The 24,813-nt window shown below is 37.7% G+C and overlaps 1 protein-coding gene across 3 annotated transcripts in view; it reads right to left on the bottom strand.

The window, feature by feature from the left end:
* Window positions 1-24,813, bottom strand: part of ANO3 (anoctamin 3) — a 292,127-nt gene that overhangs the window by 201,406 nt on the left and 65,908 nt on the right. The window contains exon 2 of one of the 3 annotated variants that reach the window (XM_037040409.1): window positions 16,084-16,155. The exons of 1 other annotated variant lie outside the window; for it this stretch is intronic. In XM_037040409.1, the coding sequence (XP_036896304.1) occupies window positions 16,084-16,155 (72 nt within the window). Of the gene's footprint in view, window positions 1-2,561; window positions 2,764-16,083; window positions 16,156-24,813 lie in introns of those variants that run through there. One more of the 3 variants, XM_037040411.1, reaches the window with a different exon arrangement.

Raw genomic sequence — 24,813 nt, 5'->3', positions numbered from 1 at the left:
CTTTAAAATACAAATAAAAATACATTAACCCCACTTGCTTAAATCAAAATTAATCTCCATAAGCTGGATTACTCATCTAAATTATTTTCTAAAAGTGAACTAAAAGCAGTGCTTTCCACTTTATCTGGCCCAGGAGGAAATCATCTCCATTGTCAAAATGTCCCACCTGCCCCTCCCCAAATGACATAGGCAGAGAGACAGAAAAGGCCAAAGGGGTCAGGAGTTTGATCTTTTTGTATTATACATGAAACAAAGTCCAAAGCAGTTAAACACTTTAAGCTTAAAATTTAGGATTCCATAGTTCTAATACAGAATTTTCTCTACCTTTATTGTATAGTTTTCAGGTTAATGTTATGGTCGAAAGCATAAGTGTTTTATCTCACACCTCCTGGCTCAGAAAGAATTTAGAATACTGTTTTGCTTCTATCTGAAAAACTAACATAGCTAATCCTCATTTTGATGTGTCTTTTACAAATGCCCTCCAGGCTTAGAAGGGAATCAAGCAGGACCACTTTAATGCTACAGCCTTCGTATCCCTCCTCCTCTCCATATTTATCCTTCTGCCAAAGTTGTCTTTTGTGCCAAAAGTAAAGAAAGACTTGAAAATATTGGCTCATAATGCATCACAAAGGAAACGATATGGAGTGCCAGGACTAGCAGAAATTTTTATCACTCACACTGAGCAATGACAGTTGGTCTAAAGTTGGCAACTATTTGTTTTTTAAAAAAATTCAGTACATATCCATACATAATACACCATGGGGGTGGCATTTCAAAGTCCAGGTCTCAGAAATGAATCAGTCATAGTCATGTATTATAGGAAGGTATCCATTGTATAAGCTAGTGCAAAGTTCCAATAATCTTTGTCTTCATTCTGAAAGCTTCTATGTATTTAAAATAATGATTAAAGAAAACACACCTTTCAGCACACCTGGCTGGTGTGGCTCGGTGGACTGAATGCTGGACTGTGAACCAAAGGGCTGCCAGTTCAAGTCCTAGTCAGGGCAGATGCCTAGGTTGTGGGCCAGGTCCCCAGTAGGGGGCGCTTGAGAGGCAACCACACATTGATGTTTCTCCTCCCCCTTTCTCTCTCCCTTCTTCTCTCTCTAAAAATAAATAAACCAAATCTTTTTAAAAAAGAAAACACAACTTTTGAAGCAATTTAATTTTTCTCAGAACATTTAGATACGAAGTGGGATAGTATACTAGCTGAAATTTTTGCCTACCTGGCCAATCCCTCACCCAACTGCCACTCACTTTCAATTCCAACATATTTTTGCAAGGACCTAGAGGTCTTGAACAGTGCATAAAATTATGAAATTCAAGGCTCACTCAGTCCAGTATTCTACCTAATACAGGAATCCCTACTAAATTATCCCTGGTGTGTCTATACAGGTTTTGCTTTAAAAAGTCAAATATTTACATAGAAACAACTGTTGACATATATAATGTATTCTTTCTTTAATTATAGTTGGTATACAATATTATATTAGTTTCAGGTGTACAATAGAGTGATTCAATATTTATCAAATTTATGATGTGATTACTACACTATGTCTAGTAATCACGTCCCCATGCAAAGTTTTATACACACGCACACACATACATACATACATACATATAGATGTGGCATCTGTGGGGGAAGAGTAGGACACAGGATATTTAAGTAAATACTTCACTTTGAATGATCAAAGTTACCATTCCAAAATTCATGTATCGCATATAGTATATGGTCAAGTGTGGCATAATTACCATTACTAATGTAATAAAATGGCAACATTGCTGTTCAATAAATGTTTCAGACAAACTCCAGAAGACTGGGAATGTGCCTCAATATAAATGCACTCCATAAATTCTTTTTAAACAAAATATGGAACAAGGACTGGAAAGTGTGGAGGATAACTTGGAACAATTCTTGATTCAACTATGAACACAGAGACTCCCATCACTGCACCCAGGGAGAAACATGAACTAGATGCCAGAGAGAAAAAATGAAGCTCCTAGAAGTGGAATCTACCAACGATTACAAAAAATCTCAAACAGAATCAAGCATAGGACAAAGTCAAAATAAAGTTTTCCAAGAAAAGTTTCATAGCCCCCACCAATAGGCCAACTTCTTGAATTCTCCAAAAATTCATTTATCCTAGGGCTGTGTCAAAGCTTCTCAAGAGATTTGCTTGTATGAAGCTTATGAGCCTTCCGAATCACAGACGGGTAAACATGGTCTGATCCTTCTGTCTCGAAACCTCAGAGTGCTGGTAGGGCAACCCCACTCAGCTGGCTTACTGCAATGCATTGAACAAGTCTTAGCAGAAATTCACATTAAATCCAGTCCCCGAGATGACGAATTCCACTTCTCCCAAAGACTGTGCGGAGGCTCAGAATTCAGTCATCTCAAATGCAGAGTGAAGAGGCATTAAGCAAAGAATAATTTTAAAAATCTTCACAGAGTTCTCCACCTCTGCGTAGTATTAGCCTGCAAAGGATGCTCCTACACAACTGCAAGGGCATGCAGAGGGGGACGTGACACTGATAGGGAGGGGGGACCGGTTCCAACTGACCTTTTTGCTGTTTAAAGGACTGAATCGAGCCTGAATGATGGACCATTTTCACTCTGTGGGTCCCCGCCGGGTTAGGAAGCCGTCCGAGAGGGAGGCGGAGGAACAGTACCAGACTTTCTGAGAGGATCCCTGGCTTCACGCAATCCCAGAAGAGGCGCGAGCGCACTGCAATCCGACACCTGCTTTAGCGGGCGCATCACTCCGAAGGCTGTGCGCCCAGTGTTGTCATGGCAACGTTGGAGGGCGGTCCACCGTCCGTCTCCCCTTAGTGGCTACTTGCGTAATAATTCCGAACCCCCTGCCTCCAGTGCGGCAGAGTGGGTGGGAATTGCGCGGGGTTTGCTGGGAGAGACAGGAGAGGACCCTTCTTAAGGAGTGTAAATAAGTCCCAGCAAATCTCCAAAACAGCTAGGAATTCTCTCTTTTTTCAAGTTTTGAGGCTGGTTTCTACTGGGGCACAAGCATTAATTTTCTAAAAGTTGGTCTGTAAACACTAGCACTTCCGAAGGGCAAAGCTGGGCTCTTTGGAGGAACGCATCCTCAGAGGCGAAGACGTTTTTCTTCTTTTCATCTTAAACTTGAATATGGAAAATATGAATTATCTCCATTTATCAAGTAGAATGGTTTTATTGGATAAGCATGGTTGAATGTCTAGCATATTACACTCGAGTTTCCCCACTTCTGCTTCAACTATTATGACCTTGAATCCCATGATCATGACACTGGACCATTGGTTACAGATGCTGAGGTTTGGGAAAAGCTACCCATAATACTTCATTTCATCGCATAGAACTCCTATAAAATAGGTAGGATATTATTATTCTAATATTGTAAAAGAAACTGAAGCCGAGAACAGCAAAGAGTAGCAAAAGTGCTATGATTTTCTGAGTTTTGACGATTTGTGAGATCAACTCATAATCAGGTGAAGGGTCCAAATAAAAGCAGGTAAGATACAGAAATTCAACATTTGTAGAACCTCAAATAGGTTGGTTTCCCATGAGAGAGTTTTTTATGTCACCTGTGGTGTATGATACAAGGACAGCAAAGGGAATGTAGGTTTAAATAAGATGATGTTCTGGGTTAATATGGCTGCGTAACACAAACCACTATGAAACTACAGACTCAAATCTATAATTTACTATTGCTCATGGTATTCTGTATGTGCACACGGCTCGGGCTGGTGGTTCGGACTCAGAGTCTCTCTTGAGTTTTCAGTGGTTGGGCCTGAGTTCATTGGAAGCAAGAAGAGCGAAATTGGATTCTGCTCTGTGGGATGCGTAGCAGAGAATGTGCAGTCTCCCTTAATGAAGGATAATGGTCCTTCCAGAAGGAACATACTGAGCAATCAGTAAGAGCTCAGTATGCAGGCAATGAAGAAATACTTGGTTAAGAAGAACAAACTCCAATTGAGTTTATCTGCAACTGAAGATCTAGAACAAACCCCAGACTGTCTCCACAAAAAGCTCATTTTACAGAGATTTAATAGGAGAGGGCCCTAAAACAGAAAGCAATAAATAATTTCCCTGAGAGTGTTTTTATGTTTTGTTTGTTTGCAGTTAATAAAATTCTAATACAACTCAACAATTCATTGGATTCTAATACAGCCCAATCTTCATAGGTGAAGATTAAATTAGCTTATGTATTTCATAAGTATTTCACAGCAGAAAATTAGTGTCCAATAAGTACTAGCTGTTATTATAATTACGATTTCTTAGTATCTGATTTTCTTTTTAAAACCTTTCTTAATCACAGGATTAGAAAAAATATTTTTGGAATGTGAACATGAATTCAATTCTTGATCAGGAGGAATAGTTGCAGGAATTAAAAAGCTCTGATTCTGCTCTACACTGTCAGGCCAAGGTACTACGTTCAGTTTTCTAGATCCTCTTGTTTCTGTAGATGTCTGATTTTCTCCAGCGATCCCCATCCTCCGTAACCCAGCAGGAGGCAGGGGGATGTGTGCTGGAGCTAGAAATGGGTTAAGAAGGCAAACCACTTTGGAAATGAGTTCCCCACAAAAAAAAGTAGTTTTGTATTATTTCTACCACCATTGCATCCTAGCCTCTACACTACAGTTACGATTGCATTGTCTTCTCATTTCGCTGATTGCTTTTAATTGGAAACATTTTAGGCTGGACCGACAGATTGACTAGCAGGGAATTCAAAGAACATCTTTGCTGGTTTTAAAATCAATGTTTTAGGGAAGATTGCTAGAGGAACAGCTTTGTGAGGGGCCTAGGAATTTAAAGCACCATCTGCTTTACAGGAAAGGCGATGCAAAGATAAGGAAATGTTGCGTGTGTGTATGTGTGTGTGAGTAAAGAGAGAGTGTGTATGTTTTGAAAGTGGGGAGTGCAGAAAGAGGGAGTTGAGCAAAACCTTCCTAAAAGATAAGTCTTTCTCTGCTCTGATGAAAGGAAATATTTTGATACTGACATCTCCATTGTAGAAAGATTAGGAATCGATGTTAAATAGCCTCTTTAGGGAAGGCCAAACTGATCGTTGGGTTGCTTCTTCTTACTATTTTTGGTTTCAAACATCTTCAGACTTTAACAATGAGAAAATATGTGTTTGGTATACCTTTCAGTGAGAGAAAATAACACCATATATAGTATGATCTTGACTGTGATTGACAAAATGGGAAAATTAAGAATGAAAAAAACCCATCAAAATGTCCAGAATAATTACTCTTGCAAGTTAGAATTACGGTTTATTTTGTAATATCTTCCCATTTTTCTATCATTTTCATACTTTCCACAAATCATATCTATGTATTGACTTCCATGTATTATACACGCATCTTTAAACTGCCTCCACATCTGTCTTTCTACAAGTCCAAGTCCAGTTTTTCTTTCTTTTTCAGCCTTGCATCCTGGCTTTTTATTTTCTTGTTGAGGTTTCTGCTGCTTTCGCCCACCCACAGCTCCACACCTGTCTCCTGTTCTCGCAGGTGAGTGATTTATCAGGCCCTGTGCTAGCTGGCACATCCCAGAGATGCAGTGACTCCGGTCTTCACATCACCAGGAGGCTCTTTATCCCTTTGATGGGTGCAAATGTGAAACGAATGTGGTTGATAATAGTGTGATAACTGCAGGGTGACATGATTACTAGACTCGATTTAGTGATCCCATTGTTAAGTATATAAATGTCGAATCACTATATTGGACACCTGAGACGAATATAATATTGTTACCAATTATACTTAAATATATAATAAATATAAACAATGTAAAAAATAAACTCTGATATATGACCCATAGCTTAGGCAATGTGAGTTTCCCTGGACTGTGCTCTATGGTACGTACTGAGGGAGTTCTGTCAGAATCTTTTTGTGTCTTGAATGTCTGGCTTAATTGAAATGGAAATTGCCAGGTCTGCTTCTCCTTGCCTAAGTGGAGACAGAAATAGAGATAGAAATTCTCTTTGCAGTCATTTGCTTTGTAGAACTCAGTTATGTAAGGTACTAATGGCTGAAATGAAAGAGCCAAGTCATGTTGGTAATGGTTTCGTCTGCAGAGAGTAAGGAACAGAGGAGAGAGTCCAATCTCCCTGGGAGATGTTATTAAGGGAGACTCTGGTCTCCCTAAAAAACAATTAAGTGTAGAGTATCTGTTCCTCCAGAGACCAGTATAGTTCCTGCCACACAAGCTTAATAAATGCTTACTAATGAATAAGTAAAAAAGGAATGAAGTTAACATTTTTACATGACTTCCAGAAAAATGCTTGTTCAGTACCCCAAGCACTGTCTTCTTTATTTTATAAAGCCAAGAAAAATATATTAAATATTTTATATAAATATTTAAATATGTTTATACTTTTATATATTAGTATTCATATATTAATTATTTTTTTGGTTCTGGTTTGCTCTCCATACCATATTAAAGCCACATACAAGCTCTTAGAAAGAAAACAAACACAGCTGGGATAAATGAGAGGGTGGAATACAATTTAAAAATTGCTTCCCCCAAAGTCTATGTTTCCTGGACACAGGAGACAGTACAAGAACAGAATTAAGCAGATTAGTCCTGCAGGTACTCCGACTGCACGCTCGGAGAAGCCTTCTGAAACAGCGTTTCTGACGGAGGTGGGACTCGGAGAAAGCCATAGAAGACCAGCCTCCAGCTTCTTTGAATCTGGCCTGACATGGTCTCATCACATAATATTTTGAAGAGACAGGAACACAAAATAATTTGCTTAAGAAGATAGCATCAAGAGAGGACAGATGAGTGGAGCAAAGTAGGTGATGATGGATTAAACAAGTTTGTATCTTATGTCCCTGCCAAAATCAATAATTATTTCTCCAAGTTGCCTGTAGAATCAAGTCCATTTTCATTGTTCTACCAGTCAGGGAGCTCCATGACCCACTCTCCGCATTTGTCAATCATATTTCTGAGACTCTCTACAAACTCTTGTGATCCTATAGTGTTTTTTTTTTACCCCCATAGGCCTCTCTGCTTTTGCTGCTGCTGTTTCTTCTACTTGGAATCCTCATCCTGAAACTTTTGTCTTGCTCATAGGTTTTCTGAACCTGTACCCATCCTTCAAGGCCCCAGAGCAATGCCATTTCCAGGATGAAGCTTTCCTTTATCCACATCCATCCACTATAGTCCGTCAGATGTGAATTTTTTCCTATAGATTACTAATAACACTATTTCATGGCTCTTTTTTACTATGTTTTCTAGCATGCTTTATATTTACAGGGTGGGACAAAGGTAGGTTTACATTTGTTAATATAGAAAATAATACAATGATTACCAAATAATAATAATAATAATAATGACAACTTTGTTTCATGTACTCACAACGGTAAACCTACTTTTGTCCTACCCTGCATATAAGCTTTTGAAAGTGGGCTCAGACTTTTCTCTTAGTTCAGAAAAAATACTTTAAGGAAGACTTTGTGCTGACTTATTTTTCTCTTTGTCACAGTCCCTAAAAGATGGTTTGACACATAAAAGCTAATCAAACACATATTTACTTGATCCTTATTTATTCCTTTTTATTTGTTAAAGGAGTCTAATAAGACACACAAATTCCGTATATTAATTGCCTTTCAACATTAACATGCAAGACTGTGGTTTTGCAATGCTTTGTGATTTTATTTCTGCCAGGCACATAATTTAATAAAGACAGCTTTGGTGTGGTTTCAAAGTTTCTTTGAAAAATCTAAGAACATAATAATCACTGATTTATTTTCTATGTCTGCTCAGTTGGGAGTGGAGGAAGTAAGCACTTAAACTGATAACTCGGGCCATACCAGCCACTATGCTACATTTGGATGAATTGGTATGATTTTGAGCAGAGCTGATTCTCAGCCCGTGCTCTGGGTGGGGTGGTGCTAGCTGTGTATGGATGGCTACAGGCTTCTGATAGCTCGATGGCCCTGGCTGACTGATCTGGGACTGTGCTGTGTTGATTGCTTGAGTGTTTGCCAGTAGCAAGGTGAGATGAAGGTAGCTCTTACAGTAACCTATTTACTTTTCCGAGATAGTATGTTCTTGGCTCTTGAGAAGCCTGAGTGGTTGTGAACGCTCGTGTTCTCTATTTGAACATAACCAGTCCAGCTGGAGCAAGGAATATGCTCGCTGGCTTGTCATTCTTCCAGAGACTAACAATGTAATGCTGAGCAATGTTTTTAAAAGAGAGTATGCATGAACGTTATTTACCAGAATAAAGGTTTCTTATGCATTGTTTATTAATAAAAGCAGACTGTGAAGAATATTGCAGTGGGATAATTTTTGCAAAATTTTATGTAGCATAAGATATATCTATAAACGATAACTCAAAATATAGCTAAGCACGCATGGAGGAGATATTGATTTTTTTCATTTTGCTTACCAATATTTTAAGCTTATTCTGTATTCATTTTTAAAGGGAACTTATATTCTGGGTTGTCTTTTGTCACAGTGTAATTAATAACCTGAAACTTTTAAAAGTTTCCTGGTTTGGACAGTAAGTTATGTGGTCACATTAATCATCAACTATATATTAATTATGTTAGAATGAATAATAAGTGTAAAGCCAAAGTGCAAAACGATAGCAAGTATTTAAAAATGATCTGGATACAAAATAACCATCATGCCATTTTAATCCAGTGATAGCTCAGACTTAAAATTGAAAAAGGGCCTGCAAACCAAAGGACTGTGGTTTGATTCCCAGTCAGGGCACATGCCTGGGTTGCAGGCCAGGTCCCCAGCAGGGGACACATGAGAGGCAACCACACATTGATGTTTCTCTCCCACTCTTTCTCCTTCCCTCCCCCTCTCTCTAAGGATAAATAAATATAATATTTTTTAAAAAACAAGAAGAAATAAAATTGAAAAAAGTCCCAGCACTTTGCCACAGAGGCTTCCTTTTTAATCCAGCAAAGAAATTTAGAAGGAGGGCATTGTTTGGGGCAGTTTAGAGCCTAAAAATGTACCCTGCTGTGTAAACTGGCATGCTGTCAAGTGTGGATTAGACAGATGATCCTTAAGGTCGGTTCCACCCCTCATATTCTAGGATTCTTGTCTGCCTGAAGAGAGTTTTATGTACTCCTGCTTCATAAATACAGTCTTTGTGGCTGGTTTTACAAGGGTTATTACTCCTTCTCTTCTGAAGGAACATAATGGAAATAGTACAGAAAATCCCCTGATTCAATCTACAAAAAAGAAACTTTGTGGGGATCTGAACTTGCGTAGAGTCTGAAATTAGACACTATAATACCATAAAGAGAAATAAGTTTGCCAAAGCAAAAGTTATAGGATGAAAACATGATTGAATTAATTACTTAACTAATGAGATAGCATTGTATTTACCTTAAAAGCAGTATTGGCAACTTGAAACCATTTTTGTGTCAATAACCAGTATGTCACTTATAGCCTTTGTGTTCATTTAAGTAAATCTAAGATATCTAGATTATCATCATTGAATAATTGATTATATTACATCACTTTGGAAGACTTTCAACAATCATATTTTATATCTTACAGGGTGGAGTAAAATTAGATTTATAGTTGTAAGGATGAACAACACAGAGCTTATTCTTGTATTACTAATTATTATATTATTTTTCATACAAACATTTGTAAACCTACTTTTGCCCCACCTTGTGGAATGTTCTCCTTCCTCCCTTCATATAATTTCTAAAAGTAATAGGAGAAAGCTACATATTTTTGCAGTATATTTAAAAATATATATATTTGAAATCTATGTGCCGAATTCAGCCAGGATATATATTTTTAGTCTTTGCAAGCTTTATGCAAGAAGAAACAGTACATCTTTGCAATTACTTAAGAATAGAAAGCAAATGGTTATATAAGCCCACTTCTAAGCCTTCCAAGTTTGTGGTGTTTTATTGTAAAACAATGATTGAACATTTGGAAAATTTTTATAGTGTTACATTTTGCACTATAAAAACAAGGAATTTGCATATGGTCCCTTTCAGGAAATTTTGCCTGTTAAATCTAGCGACTATAGTTTCCAATCTCCAACTTAGATTTTGTCACTTGGGAGTCATTAAAATATTGACTAAGAAAAACAGGAAAGAGACTGATGTCAGAGTGATAAAAGTGACTTCATCCCAGAATCACATACCCAGAGAAGATATAAATTATTCTTAAGCATACATAATTTGTTTGATTAAACATTTAAGGACTCTACTAAAAAAGAGATGAATCAACTGAAAGACCTCAAGATAAGATAAAAATAAATATGATAGTGTGCTATATTCACCTATTTACTGGTCTATTTAAACTCAGGTGGATAATAACATACTTTCTCCAGGGATACTTATTATAGAGCTATTAAAATATTGAAAAGAAAGGAAACACTATAAAATAATTTTTATTAGTTATTAATTCTCTCAACAAATCAAGTAGGGGGAAATGTTATAGAAATAAAATGAGGAATGGGAGAATGAGAAAGGAAAAGTGGACAGTGCAAATAATCTTCAAACATTCTTTTCTTGAGGAGAGGTTCAAACAAGAAGCAAATAGAAGTAAGTATTTTAACAGACAAAACAATTTGTTTTAAAGCACCTGATTATGAGGGCAAGAAAAAAGTGAATGTAATATTTAATGAATGACAAAAGAACTGTAATTTGTTCAAGGAGAAAATACGAAATACATTGTACCTTGATCAAACCAGGAAAAATAAGGAAAAGGAAAATGCATACTCAACAATGGAGATAAATAATAAGTTCAAAGCAAAGCACAATGAATAAAATCAAGCATATCAGCTGAATTTTCAAATGTAAACAGATTCATTTATTCTAATAAAAGATTTATATTTGATTAAAATCAAGATATGTACTTTAAAAAGAACAAAAATATTTAGGGCAAAGTAATAAAGTGCTGGGCAAAATAATGTCGGGTAAATGAAAACTGAAAAGTAAGCAAGTCTAACAATACCAGTATCAGTCAAGATGGAATTTCACATCAGAAGGATAAATATTAGAGAGGTACATTAGGTAAAGATAAAGTATAATACAAAAGTACGATATAACAGTCATATATTTTATGCATCAAACCATATGGCTTTGAATACAAAAGCAGAACTATTAGACAATCAAGAAACTAATAAGAATGCAATTGCAAGGGAAGACAATATACATCTCTAAAAATTCTAACAATATAGTACACCACAGTAAACAAATGATAATGAAAGATGTATATGACTTACTACAACTTAGTGAACGTCGTTCAACTGAAGTTTATAAATAGGTATTATCTTTGTATTTTACGTACTTTTAGAAACATCAGTCATGAGCTTTGTCATGTCTATTTGTATCTACTTTGCTAAGCTACAACTATGTTTTTCAGAATTTCCTTCTTGTATGGTTCCGGGTTAAAGCATAGTAAAGGAGAAATCTGTGCAGGACTAAGCATGCTGAAGGGAAGCAGATTCTAATTAGCCCTGTTCCCTCTGGTACCATGTCCAGCATCTCCTTTCTGGAAATGCCAAGCTGCTAGCAGACACCGGTCCGACAGCCTTTCCATAGACTGCTCCACCGCCACTCCATCCTGGTCTCACTCCAAATTCCCTAACAAGCTCTGAAGTGTCTGCCACCCTAGCACTCCACAGTGGCTGGTTAGTGCTTTTACTCTGATCCTCAACATCTCATCTTAAACCATTGTTCTCCCCAAACTCCTAAGATAGAGTAAGTTCAAGATTTTTGCATTAGGAAAAATAAGAAGGAGCCATGGCACCTATTTTTATAGGGTATATGGGAAAAGCATTCTTTCCTACATGGCTTTGAAACTGTGAAGCATTAGAACCTATTTTTCACCAATAATCCATCTCTTAGAAGTCTATACAGACAACACAGCCATAAATAATGACCTATATGTCAGGGTTTTTATTGCATCATTGATCATGGTGTCAAAATCTGGAAACAAAACTCATACACAGCAATATGGTAAATTATGATTTATCCTATGATTATTTGAACAGGGAGAAATATATATAGAAAGCTACAGGCTAGGTTGTTAACATGGGTAGGTGGTTTAACATGGCTGGATAGAAAAGGAAAGTAAGAAAAGGAGGCCAAAAAGGGAAAAAATAAAACCATACACTCAAAAGCAAGTATATTGACACATCTATGCATTGATAAAGTTATGTAGAGATATGGGTAAAACAAAATTAGACATTAAAAATTCTCATTATCTGGGTTAAACTAATTTATCCACACCAGCTTTCTTCCCACTCCCTAGTACACTCTCTCAGCTTGAATCAGGATATATTTTTTACCTGCCTCACAAAAATAAGCAAACATATTTTTTTCTGTTAGAATTAACAGAATGTCCTCCACCTGCTCTTCATTACCCAAGTTCTCAGCGGCTTAGTTAATGTGCGACCTTTTCCCTGAGCATACCAGTCCACACAAAGTCTCTTCTGACCTTCTTCATCCTTACTTAGTAATTCTGCACTTCATTGTATAGAATCATGAGTTGTTCTCTGATTATCTTATGCCAGTTACTTGTGTCTCCCCAGCTATTAGTCCTATTCTAAGGTTTTCTTCCTTTCTTTTAACTGATGTATCACCAAATTGTACCTTGAGTGTGGTGATAGCTATGTTTAATATAATGCTTGGTCTTTGGTTTCCAAATAGGGAGAGAGCTAAGAAAGTAGGCAGCTTCACCTCAGAGGATCTCAGTTAAAATTTATGCTCTGTTACTTCTTAAGGGATGTGCTTGAATATATTTTATTTCTCTTAGCCTTAGTTATAAGTCTATGATGTTTGATACAATATGTTAAAATAGCCTGAATTTTGAGAAGAGTACTAATTTTAGAGTCACTAAACCTGGTCTTGAATGTGGATGGACACGATAATAGCCTACCTCATATAACACCCAATTACAATGCTTCTAATTCTGATTTCTACAGTAGGTAGAAATTTTGTGTGTTACCAGTTTTTAAGATCAAACCAGTATCTGTGAATGGTCAACAGCTCTGTCTCTTCAGGAGACAGGCTTGGACTTTCAAATTCTGGTTCAGGCCCTTAGGAGGGTGGAAGTGGCGAGACTATAAACAAGTGACACCACATATCACATAAGTAATCTTCATTTACTTTACCTGTATATGACAGTAGTCTTGGCCTCATAGAGTTGCTGGGAGGAATCAGTGAACCCACACAAAAATCTAAATGAGGCACTTGATACATAAAATAAATCAGGAAATACCAGTTCTTCCTAATATTTTTATTGTGATTAATATTATCCATGAGCCTGTTTTTATTCATTGTAATTCTTCATTGAGTTACCATTTCTCCTTGTTAACTTTAATTCCATAATCCTTTCTCCGGGTCTGTACAAACTTAGAAGACAGTCATTTGGAGGCAAAAGAGTAAGTAATGTTAAACAGTAAAGAGGGAAGATCATAGCAAACTTTATGCCAGAGAAAAGTTGGCCTGCTGTTGCCGCATGTAAAAGTGAAATTGGTTCCTGTCTTACCCCACTTACATAAAGTATTCAAAGTGAATTAAAGACTTAAATATGAGCCGTGAGAATGTAAAACAACTAGAAAAAAAACATAAAGGAATCTCCTTGACATTGATCTTGACAATGATTTTTTGGATAACACAAAAATTGACACAAGTCAAAGCAACAAAAGCAAAAATAAACAAGTGGACCGTCATCAAACTAGAAAACTTCGGCACAGTAAAGAAATCAGCAAAACACAAAGATAACCTGCAAACTCAGAGACAATATTGTAAAACAATCTATCTGACAAAGGGTTACAATAAAAAATATATTAGAAAACAGCCCTGGCTGGTGTAGCTCAGTGGATTGAGCACAGGCCTTCGAACCAGAGGATCAAGGTTCAGGTCCCAGTCAGGGCACATGCCTGGGTTGCAGGCTGATTCCCTGCAGGCCAGCTCCCAGCAGGGGATCCACAAAAGGCAACCATACATTGATGTTTCTCTCCCTCTCTCCTTCCCCTCTAAAGATACATAAATAAATAAAATCTTTAAATATATATATATGTATATATATATATATATATATATATATTAAAAACTAACACAACTCAATGGAAAAATGAACAAAAAATAATACAATTAAAATATGGATAAACAACTGCATAAACATTTTTCCCAAAGACTTACAAGTGGCCAATACATTCATAAAAAGGTACTCAACATCCCTAGTTATCAGTGAAATGGAACTCGAAATCACACTGAGCACATGAGATATTACCTTTCACCTGTTTGAATGGCTATTCAAATGCAAAAATCAAACAGAAAACAAGAGACAAGTGTTTGAGAGACTATGGAGAAAAAGAGAACTCTTGTGCACTATTGGTGGGAATGTAAATCGGCACAATTACTATTGAAAACAGTCTGAAGATTCCTCAAAACTTAAAAGAAAAAATAGAACTACCATATGATCCAGTATTCCTGCTTTTGGATATATATTTAAAGGAAATAAAAACAGGTTATCAAAGGAATGCCTAAACCTCAAGTTCAATGCAGCATAATTCACAATGGCCAAAATATGGAAACACAAATCTCCATCAGTAGAAGAATGGATTAAAAAGTATGATATATATATATATATACACTAAAATATTATTCAATCATAAAAAAGAAGAAAATCCTGCCCTTTGTGAGAACATAGTTGGACCTTGAGGACATTATGCTAAGTGAAATGAGTTAGAGAGAGACAAATTATGTTCTCACCTATAAGTGGAATATTAATAAGCCAAACTCAGTAGAAACAGGGAGTAAAATAGTGGTTACAAGGATCTGGGGGTGGAGGAAATGAAGAGATGCTGGTCAAAGGGTACAACTTTCAAATAAAGATGAGTAAGTTCTGGGGACCTAAAGCACAGGTATGGAGACTGTAATAAACAAAACCATTATATACTTGAAAGTTGTTGAGAGCAAATCTTTATAGTCATCACCACTAATAAGGTAATCACGTGAGGGGATGGAGGTATTAATGAAAACCTTATGATATAGCTTATTTAATACATGTATATAATTTCATGTTACATACATGTATTAAGTTATCAGATTATATATCTTAAACTTACATATGTTATATGTAAAAATATCTCAATAAACCTGGAATAAAATCATACCAATAAAATGCTAATAAAATTATGTTTATGTTAGGGAAAAGAATACTGTTTTGTGAACTAGCAATCACAGCATATATCCAGGACATTTGTTTCTCAAAACACACAATTCCGTATCATACACACTGGAAAAGAGATTCTGTCAAGCCTATAACCAAGGCAAGGTAATGATTTGAAAGGTTAACAGCATTAGGCTGCAAAGGTTCAAGATCTTTGTCTCAGTGTGGTGTTGGACAGGGAATCTTGTGGGCCAAAGTAAATTCTTCTACAAAAGTTTTCTAACAAGTATTGTCAACGTTTGCTTCTCTGTTTTTATGTTTCCTTGCTTGAACCATCCATCTTGTGAATGACCTATTCTCTGTCTAACCTTAACACTTTAATTGACTGAGCAATCAATTGGTTAAACAATAGCCTTGTTCTCTTGAGGACTGGACCTCAGGAAGGAATTGATTGCTAAGTATATTTTTATTTTACCTGATTTCATCTAGTGTGTGGGTTTTGAAGGCATTTTTCTGTTTTATGTATGAATATGTGTATATTCATATCTATATAAACAGTTAACCATATAAAATCTATATTAAAAATCCTAAAAGCTATAGGTGTGTATTAAATAACTTTCATAGTGGTCTTTTGCTGATTAATTTATTAATATCTACTATGAGATTACCAGGTTATTATTTTATAATGGAAATACATTTCTTAAAAACAAGTGGTGCAAATATTTTTGTATGTAAAATCTTGTATTAGATATTTGTAAGTAAAAGCAATTTCATTAGAACCTTAGAGTAGAGCTAAGTTAGAGATGGGAATGTGGTTGGCAAACTTCATGATGAGGTACATTGTTGTTAATAATGTGTCTATGATACTGCAAATCTGTGTTAAATCTTCACACCCCACAAAGACGCTGAAGTCTAAAGAGCAAAGGTGATAGGATTGCCTGAAACCCCATCCTCAATCGCACCTTCATTATACGTGCCATTGGCAGCCCACACGCTGTTCTCAAGCCCACGATGAGATGAGCATTTTTGCAAGCCTGTGTGAGGGAACAAAAGAACAAGAAAAAAATTGCTTAGAAACTCAGTAGACCAGAAAGACAGTAGAAAATTATTGTTAAAAATAACTTCTGATGTTGACGATAGCTGCTGTAAAACTACTCTGTGGTATAGGTCAAATTAGTTATGAGAAAGTATGTAGGAGGACATGAATTTCAGTTAATTGCATTAGAAACGAAGCAGGTGGGTAGGTTCTGTTTGCTGTTATGCAAGCTGCTTTCACTGTCATCTTTGAAAGAGTTTAGAATGGTTAGATTTTCCGGTTACATTTTTCCCTGGGTGAGTAACGCACTCTTCTGATATCCTGCCCACCCAAGCTTAAAAGCTGCATCTTTCCCTTCCCTCACTCCCTGTCCTTTTTTATATTCAGGATGAATCATCAGAATTCCCTGAACCTCTACCTCCTCCTTGCCTCTGGAATTTTAGTCAATTTGTCTTTTTGTCCCTAGAATGCCTTGCCTAGCCACCAAGTCCATGGAAAATCTATTTCTCTTTTAAGATACAGCTCCAAGGTTACCTTCAAAGGCAATTTTCTAAGTAACACCTCCATTTAGAAATAGTAATTCCTTTGAAATAAGCAGTCCTGCAGAAATGTTTCCAACTCTCCAAAGAAACCTAATGAAATATAATCTACTGGATTAGGAAACATGAGGCCCAGAATTTCCAAGGCCTACTTAACCAAGGTTACAAGATCATGAATAAGGTAGGACAAGACTCCATGTGTCTATATTTTTAAATTCCAAATGAAACTAGAAAGGTAATCACAAGGGGAACTAATGGTAATTCTGCATTTTCTATCGGGTTGGTACATCTTATGAAACTCAACATCGTGAAGAGGTAATTAAGAAAATAAAGAGGTAACCAGGTGATAGTAGTGCCATTTTTTCTAATGATGATCTGAGGGAATATCATGCAAGGATATGTTACTTTTGCTGGAGCTAAGCTCTTGAGTATATAACAGAAGATAGGTGGAACATCTGCTGGGAATTAGCACGAAATTTCTACACACCTGTTCTGTAGGAAAATATTTATAATGAAAGTTCCTAGTTGTTCGTTCCTTTGTGACTGCCCAAATCTGAACGTGTAATACCCCCTGGTCCTAGGAGAACATAAGGCAGAGTCTGATCTCTGATCTGGCTCTAAAGAAAACAAATAAGGTAACATTCAAGCAGAAAATTCTATGTGTAGAACTAACTATACAGCATCTTGTGTCCCATAGACCAACCTCTCTCTCCCCTGGGCTTTACTTGTCCTATATGTATTAAGGGGGATGGGATTGATTGTTAAAATCATTTAAATTTTATATCTACTTGGTTATGTTAGTTCACAATGCTGTTTTTGTTCATATTTCTGTTTGTTCTTGAAATCAGAATCAATGTTGCATGAGGAAAAAGCCAAAAGAAAGAAAAATATTAGTAATTGCCTCAGAGACGTGGTATCAAACCTTTGAATCCTTATTTTTAAACATACCAACTACGAAACATTTACACAATGGAATACTACTTGGTTATAAAAAGAAAATTTTACCCCCTTTCAACACTATGGATGGACCTGGAGAACATTAAGCTAAGTGAAATAAGCCAGTCAGAGACAAGCACATACCATGTAATTTCACCCATCTGTGGAATCTAATGAACGAACTGAACTAACAAGGAAAATGAGGGCAGACTCGTAGCTAGACAGCAGGATGACAGCTGTGGGGAGCAGGGTTAAGGGTTGGAGGGATTGAGCAAAAATAAAAAAGAACTCATGGACATGGACAACTGTGTGGTGATTGTGGGGGAAGGGGTATGAGGGGGGTATGTGGTAATGGAAAATATAATAACAACTCAATTAAAAACATCTCTGGTTGAGCTGTAACATGATCATAAGTTTTATTAAAAATACTTTTGAATATAAGAGAGGAGATCCAAAAATTCCTTTTTAAATATGAAGTGTATGTGTGTTCGTGTAGTCCATGCATTATCCCAGGTAGTTAAACCAAACTGGAAGGTAAAAACATGCCAACATGGGAACTGACCTGCTTCAGGTTTGTAACAATAACTTCAGGTGGGTACTTAACTCTGTCAAGTAGTCAAAATAGATTTCCCTGGTCACCTTTTATTTCCCCTACAAAACTATTTCATATTTTATTTCTATCACTTCAAACCACCTTCTACCACCTCCTCTCCAATCCTCAGTCTTAGCTGATGATTTTGCTTCCGATTTCCCTGAGAAGTTTCAAGCAATCTGAAGAAAACTTCCACAGCTTTCACCCACCTACCAGCATCTGGACTCATATATTCTGACTTCCTGCTTGGTAATCAGATAAAGTAACTGCACTTCCATCTACGCCCATCTCCTCTAGTTAGGCAGTATTTACCATCCCTCTCAGCTACCCTGGAACATCAGCCCAATAATTCCTCTGCCCTCTCTCTTTACAGAATCAAATCCAGTCTCTGCTCCTCCCTCTAGTTGGTAAGTCCCATCAACATACAAGCATGCTGCTCCAATTCCTGAAAACACAGAAAAAATTTAAAAATTTTACTCTAATCTCTCTAATTTTAATCTAATCTCTCTAATCTAATTCTCCTGGTGGCTTCTTCTCAATTTAAGTGTTCTTGTTTGCTTCAAAATTCCTAAAAAGTCAAGTCAATAGTCACTATTTCTAATTCCACTTCTTTAATCTTCTTCAATGGTTTTTGTCCTGTAACTCTGCTAAGATTACCAAAGTCCCCACCAGCTTCTTTGTCGTCAGAGTCAGTGATCAATTCTCCACTTGCAGCTTATTGATATAGTAGGGGCATAATTATTAGGGGCACCAAGCATTTGGGGCATAATTTCTTGTGCCTTCCTCCTTGGTGTACTTTTCTCATGGGGCTTCTTGGGTCTCATATTGTCTTGGCTCTTTTCCGACCCCACTACATGTTCCTTCTCAGCACCTCTGTGCATTCCTCTCACCTCTTAACTCCCCATAGGCCCATGGACCAATCTTTGTACCCATCTCGTCTTTAACTTTATTCCCTATTCTTGGGGATCTCATCCTGTCTCATGGTTTTAAACATGATCTATATGGGTAAACCTCCTCAATGCACATTTCCAGGCCAGCTATCTCTCCTTGATTCCAGGCATACATCACATATCTTTCTTCACATTCCATCTGATCCGAAAGAATCACGTTCAAAATCAATATTCATCAATGAACTTTCTGATATTTGCCCTCAGACCATATTCACCCAAAATTTCCCCATCTCAGCTGAAGGTAGGTTGGGTTTGAGTGTAAATGGACATGAGGTAGAGGAATTGAAAATGAAATCTAGCTAATAGAACTCCTTTGCTTGAAACTCTTCACTCAATGAACTCCCATTTCACTCAGAGTAAATCCCTGAAATTATTATCTGACAACAAGCGCTACAAAGCTTAAAATAATTTGCTTGACCTGACAGATATAAAAACGCCTCTCTCAGGGGACCATTTTTCTATACCCCCCTGTTGCCATGTGTAGACGCTTTGGTGGAGTACACTTCTGGCCTTCCTTCCCTTGGGGAAATTTTCATTTAGTAGTAGGGTTATGTGATTTTCAAGTTTGTTTGGGAGAAACCAATGCTTGAAACCAATGCTTGGTTTCAGTGGTTTCTCCCTTGTGCTGCATTTTATTCTGTTGCCCTCCCTCCTGCCGCCGAATCTGGTATCTGACACTGTGGGAGTTGCCTGAGGTTTCCTGGCCATGTCAGTTATTTGATGGGTAGGTCTCAGGGTCAGAAGGAGAGGAAATTGGGGTGTCTCACTCGGTCAAACCTCTAAGATCCAGTCCCCTAGCTCTCGCAAATTATATATCTGACTTTTTGATAGCCACCTGTCAATCTCTGGTGCTCTATTTCTCAACTGTTTCAGAATTCTGGCAGGGAAAACAGAGGTGACATCAATGGAGGCTATTAAAATGCCAACATGTTCCAGGATTGAGATATTGATGTCTAAGTTTCCAGTTTTTGCATGTGTAGTCTGAGGGCAGGAGGGTTTAGTGCGAAAAATAGGGGTCTAGTGTCAGGCAGTCTTGGCTTGCGACGTCAGCTGTGTTACTTACTTCATCCCTCCGAGTCAAGCTCTTTATGTCTCTCAGTCTCTTTTCACGACTACACAGTAGCATGTGCAACGATCCCTTCTTTGCATTGTGGTGGCATCAAAAGAAATAATAGACACGGAGTGACTAGCAGAAATCCTGGTGCAAATGTATACTCAGAATTATTATTTTCCCCTAATACATATAATCAATCTAGTAAATGATTGAAATAAAGTCAGAAATAGTCTTTATCACAAGGCAATTGTTTGTGACCATAAAAATAATTGAGTGGTAGCAGCTTTTTGGAGAAAATGCCCAGTCTCTTATTTTGAAGGAAAAGGAAAATAAATGTTCTTCTTGCAAAACTGAAGTAGAATAGTGAGGGGGGGAAAAGGCATCATAAATCTGCCCAAATGTACAGTAGCGTATGTGGGTGGAATAAAAGGACTCTGAATTCAGGCAGCCCACTGCCCGTGCTTTTCACAATGGCAAGATTTATGGTTTCTGCAGTGATGTTGTTCATCACTATAGCACCACAAACCGGCATCTGTCTGTGTTAGAACAGTGACACTCACTGGTTGCTCTTGGTACTGACGGAAATACTCACTACTGAGAAATGTGCCCTTTATAAAGTGGAATTCAACATGTTCCTGAAAGACGTCAGTCAGGTGAAGGGGGATGCCCAACCATATCTAAAGGCAAGAAAAGGAAATACTTGGAGGTAAAAAGGAATCTGCATGTGAATAGTTGAGGTAACAGGGGGTATTTGGTTAGAGGATAGTGCATAACTAGTAATTGCTAACTAATTTATATAAACTAATCTCATCGAGTAACACCTAAAGTACACCTACTAAATATGTGAACCAATATAATTTTATGAGTTTTCCAATGTGGAATGAGCTGCCTTGGTTGTAGCTTCTTATTCCTAGAGCTCCTCAAATAAAATTTGAACATTTGTGAATTATAGTAGCTGTAGAGAGGGTTCATGCATAGCCTTAGGAATTCCAGACGATTTTTACACATGTTCCAGCTTCCAGTTCTTGACACTCAAGGGCTCAGAGCAAAGCCATATTTATGTGCCTTGGAAGCTAATACTATTTTTCATGGTGAAACCTGATTCCTTTGTTTATATGTAAATTATGAAAACTTTAAAAAATTGTTATGGCCTTACTCATTTTGAAAATAGGAGTACCTACCGAATCAGCACCTTTGCTATCTTTCTTCAGTTATTACTCACTGCAGTGAAATATAATAGAAGCATCTGCAACTTCTCACCTAGGTGATGATTTTCTATCACCTAACATAAGACCAGCAGGAACGACCGACCCCTTTCCTTCCCCTAACCTTTAACATCAGTGAAACCTTCAAGACTCATGGTAAAACCATCCCCGGCTGGAGGAGGAGCTCAGTCTGTGTGAGCAACAGGCAGGACTCCACCAGGACAGCACGCTCACTCTCTCTCTCCCTTTTGGACTGGTCAGCCAGAGACATGACTTCGATGTCAGTGACGTAAGTATGTTGCATCAAAGGGAAGGTCAGTTCATCTAAGGTCAGCGCCAGCACTGGCATCTCATTTCAACATTTTTGTCGTCTTTTCTTTTACATTCAATGACTCAGAAAGAAACTGCTAACTTGCCCAAGGCATTAGGGTTTTAATAAACTCGTTTATGGAATAAGAGCTCGTTTTTTTTGGCACCCCAAACACTTTATATAGAAATCAATGTATGTAAGGTCGGTGATCTTACTACCCACTGCCACTTTATTACAGGGAATATTAAGCAAATTCACTTTCTTTTCTTTATTAAAAACCCCGCATATTCAGGCAGTGAACAACGTCCCTGGCAGCACTGTGTTTAAGTAGCTGTCTGCCATTCCCTTTCCCAACTAGCATTGGACTGTACTTCTCAGAAGAGCATTTCCAGTCTCAAAAGTGAAAACACAATCGGCCCTGCAGACTGAGAGCAGGAGGAACAACAATCTCAGTAAGAGCAGAGAAGCTGGAGGTGTGGGTGAGGGTGGGCAAAGGGAGGAACTTGGCCCCGAGTATTCACTGGCCTGTTTTCTCAGACTTATTTCCAAACAATAAAATCTGTAAGAATAAACCCAGAGATAAGACATCTTTGATAATTTCAGTCTGATCTAGTATTTGATGGAAAAATGAGTTGATTTGTTTCACGTTTTGGCTTTTTATAGAAGTAAGTAATGTTAAAACGACTTTTTAAAGAAACAGCCATAACTTCTTTTACTACACATTACCATTAAGTTTGATGAAATACATTTAAAGCCTTTTATTAGCCTTGCTGTTTTCCATTAGTCTCTTGACTCAAATGACTTTGATTGTGGCCAAAAGTTTATTGCAAGAGGATTATTAAAGCGTGTGTTAGAGAAACGACAGAAATGGAAGGTTCTCAACTGATGACTCTGCACCCACTGTGTCAGATATTTCTGCCTCTTTTAAAAAAGATTTTATTTATTTATTCACCTTTAGAGGGGGAAGGGAAGGAGAGAGGGAGAGAAATATCAACGTATGGTTGCCTCTCGTGCATTCCCGCTGGGAACTGGCCCGAAACCCAGGCATGTGCCCTGACTGGGAGTCGAACCACGATCCTTTGATTCGAAGGCCCACACTCAATCCACTGAGCTACACCAGCCAGGGTAATATTTCTGCCTCTTAAAGGCATGCAGGAAGGAAGAAGGAGAGACAGAGAAAAAGGGAAGAAGGAAAAAACAGAGGCATACACTATTTTTCAATTTTTGGAGTTTCAGAGAATGATGAATCAGACTCTGGTAAATGACAGGCTTTCTTTCCCAGTGGGGGCAAAGTCTTTGGGTAAGTGATCGAATCGAAACAGGGGCTACATCTTGGTTCCATCAGTTCTGCAGTGTGACCCTGGGAAAGTTGCTTAATCTACTGAGACTTTTGTTACCCGTTTGGAGAGTGGTAATGATAATTACTACAGCAATAATAATACCTAACCCCGTGCTATTGTGAGGGTTGAGAGGTCACGTTCTACAAAGCGCCAGCACAGTAGCTGTTGCAGATTAACCCTGAAGTGATAGGGGTTTGAAAACAGCTCAATGACCATCCGTTTTTTAAATTCCATGTTGAAAATACAATCAGAGGATGGAGGTTGTCACTATATATTCAGAATAAGTTGGCTTCTGAACCCTAAGAAAGATTATAAATTTCAATTTCTCACACTGTGGACAACAGTCCTTCAAACACATTTTCTTCTCACAGAGGTCGCTTTCCACTCCTGTTCTTTCAGCTTCTGGACCCCATCCTCCCACACCTCTCTGCAACAGGCCACCTCCCTGGAGCCTCGTTCACCCCCCCACCCCCACCCAGGGGTGCTCACGCTGAAGTGTGATCACACACACTGGCCACGGCAGGGAGCCAAGAATATTTAGGGGAATGACACCGAAGTTCCAGTTGTGCCACCTGAGTTATCTAACCAGTTTCCTCACCTATGTATTGGTATTAGCAATGCCAGTCTCGGGGATTACACTTAATAATCTAACAAGGTATGCTGAGCACATGGATATGCAATTGATGCTCAAGAAAGGTTAATTACATTTTCTGTCTTCTGGTTCAGTTTCTCCATCTGTAAAATGATGGGTTTGCATGGGTGATTTTTAAGATCCTTCTTGGTGTGGCAAATTCGGTCTGCATACATCAGTATTTCCATAACATAATCTCTCCCCACCCCAGGATTTCTTGTACTACAAAACAACCCAGTGACAAATGACACCAACAACAGTGATAACAGGGACAAAAATAGAATCCTTGGATTTTCTCCAGACTCAAGATGATCTATGAACGAACAAACAACAACAAACTACAGAAGCATAGATTGCATATTTTCCTAGTAATGTAAAATCTGGATAGAGCAACCGGGCACAACGACAGAACCAAGTTGTGGAAAACCACTCAGGACTTAAAGAAGACGGGGCATTGAAACAACAGGGTGACAGACTGAGTTTCAGAGCAATCCCATCAATCACTCTTCTTGTTTTCCTACTTAAAAGGTAGGGTAATGAATTTACTGCGGATTGCTACAACAGATCATGCTTCAGATCCATGGTCCTGGCAGACAGCCCCGCTTACGCTGAGCAGATTGCTTCTTCGTATCTGAAGAGTCGGATGAGCAAGTATGAAGGAGAGAACACTCTTGAATTGGCAACTGATACTTTCTGCCCTTCCTACCCACTAGTAGTTTCTGCTCTAACCAATGAACTTGTACCACAGAGGGTGTTATATAAAAGGTGCCTGTAAATGCATTGCGTCAGGTAAAATATATAGTCTACTGTGTAACATTTTAAGTAATATGTTCTTTTCTGGCAAAGGCCCATTGATAAAATATGGAACAAACTTTCACCTGGTTCATCATGCTTATATAAATGAAGATACATACCACTAGATTTATAGTCATTATAACATTTAATTAAAAACCCTGGAACTAAATACCTGGTGGAAAGTCATGTATAAAATAGAAAATAAAATCAATATTAAGTGGCCTGTGTGTTCCCAGAACACACAGGCCACTTAATATTGGTCAATGGCAATAAGTTTGCTCATTGACATAAGTCAGGAAGCGCT

The sequence above is a fragment of the Sturnira hondurensis genome, unplaced genomic scaffold (assembly GCF_014824575.4).
Source record: "Sturnira hondurensis isolate 20B ecotype Veracruz unplaced genomic scaffold, ASM1482457v3 Scaffold0002638, whole genome shotgun sequence".
Lineage (NCBI taxonomy): Eukaryota > Metazoa > Chordata > Mammalia > Chiroptera > Phyllostomidae > Sturnira > Sturnira hondurensis.
Note: the sequence above shows the minus strand (reverse complement) of the source record. Positions and strands in the feature narration are given on the sequence as shown.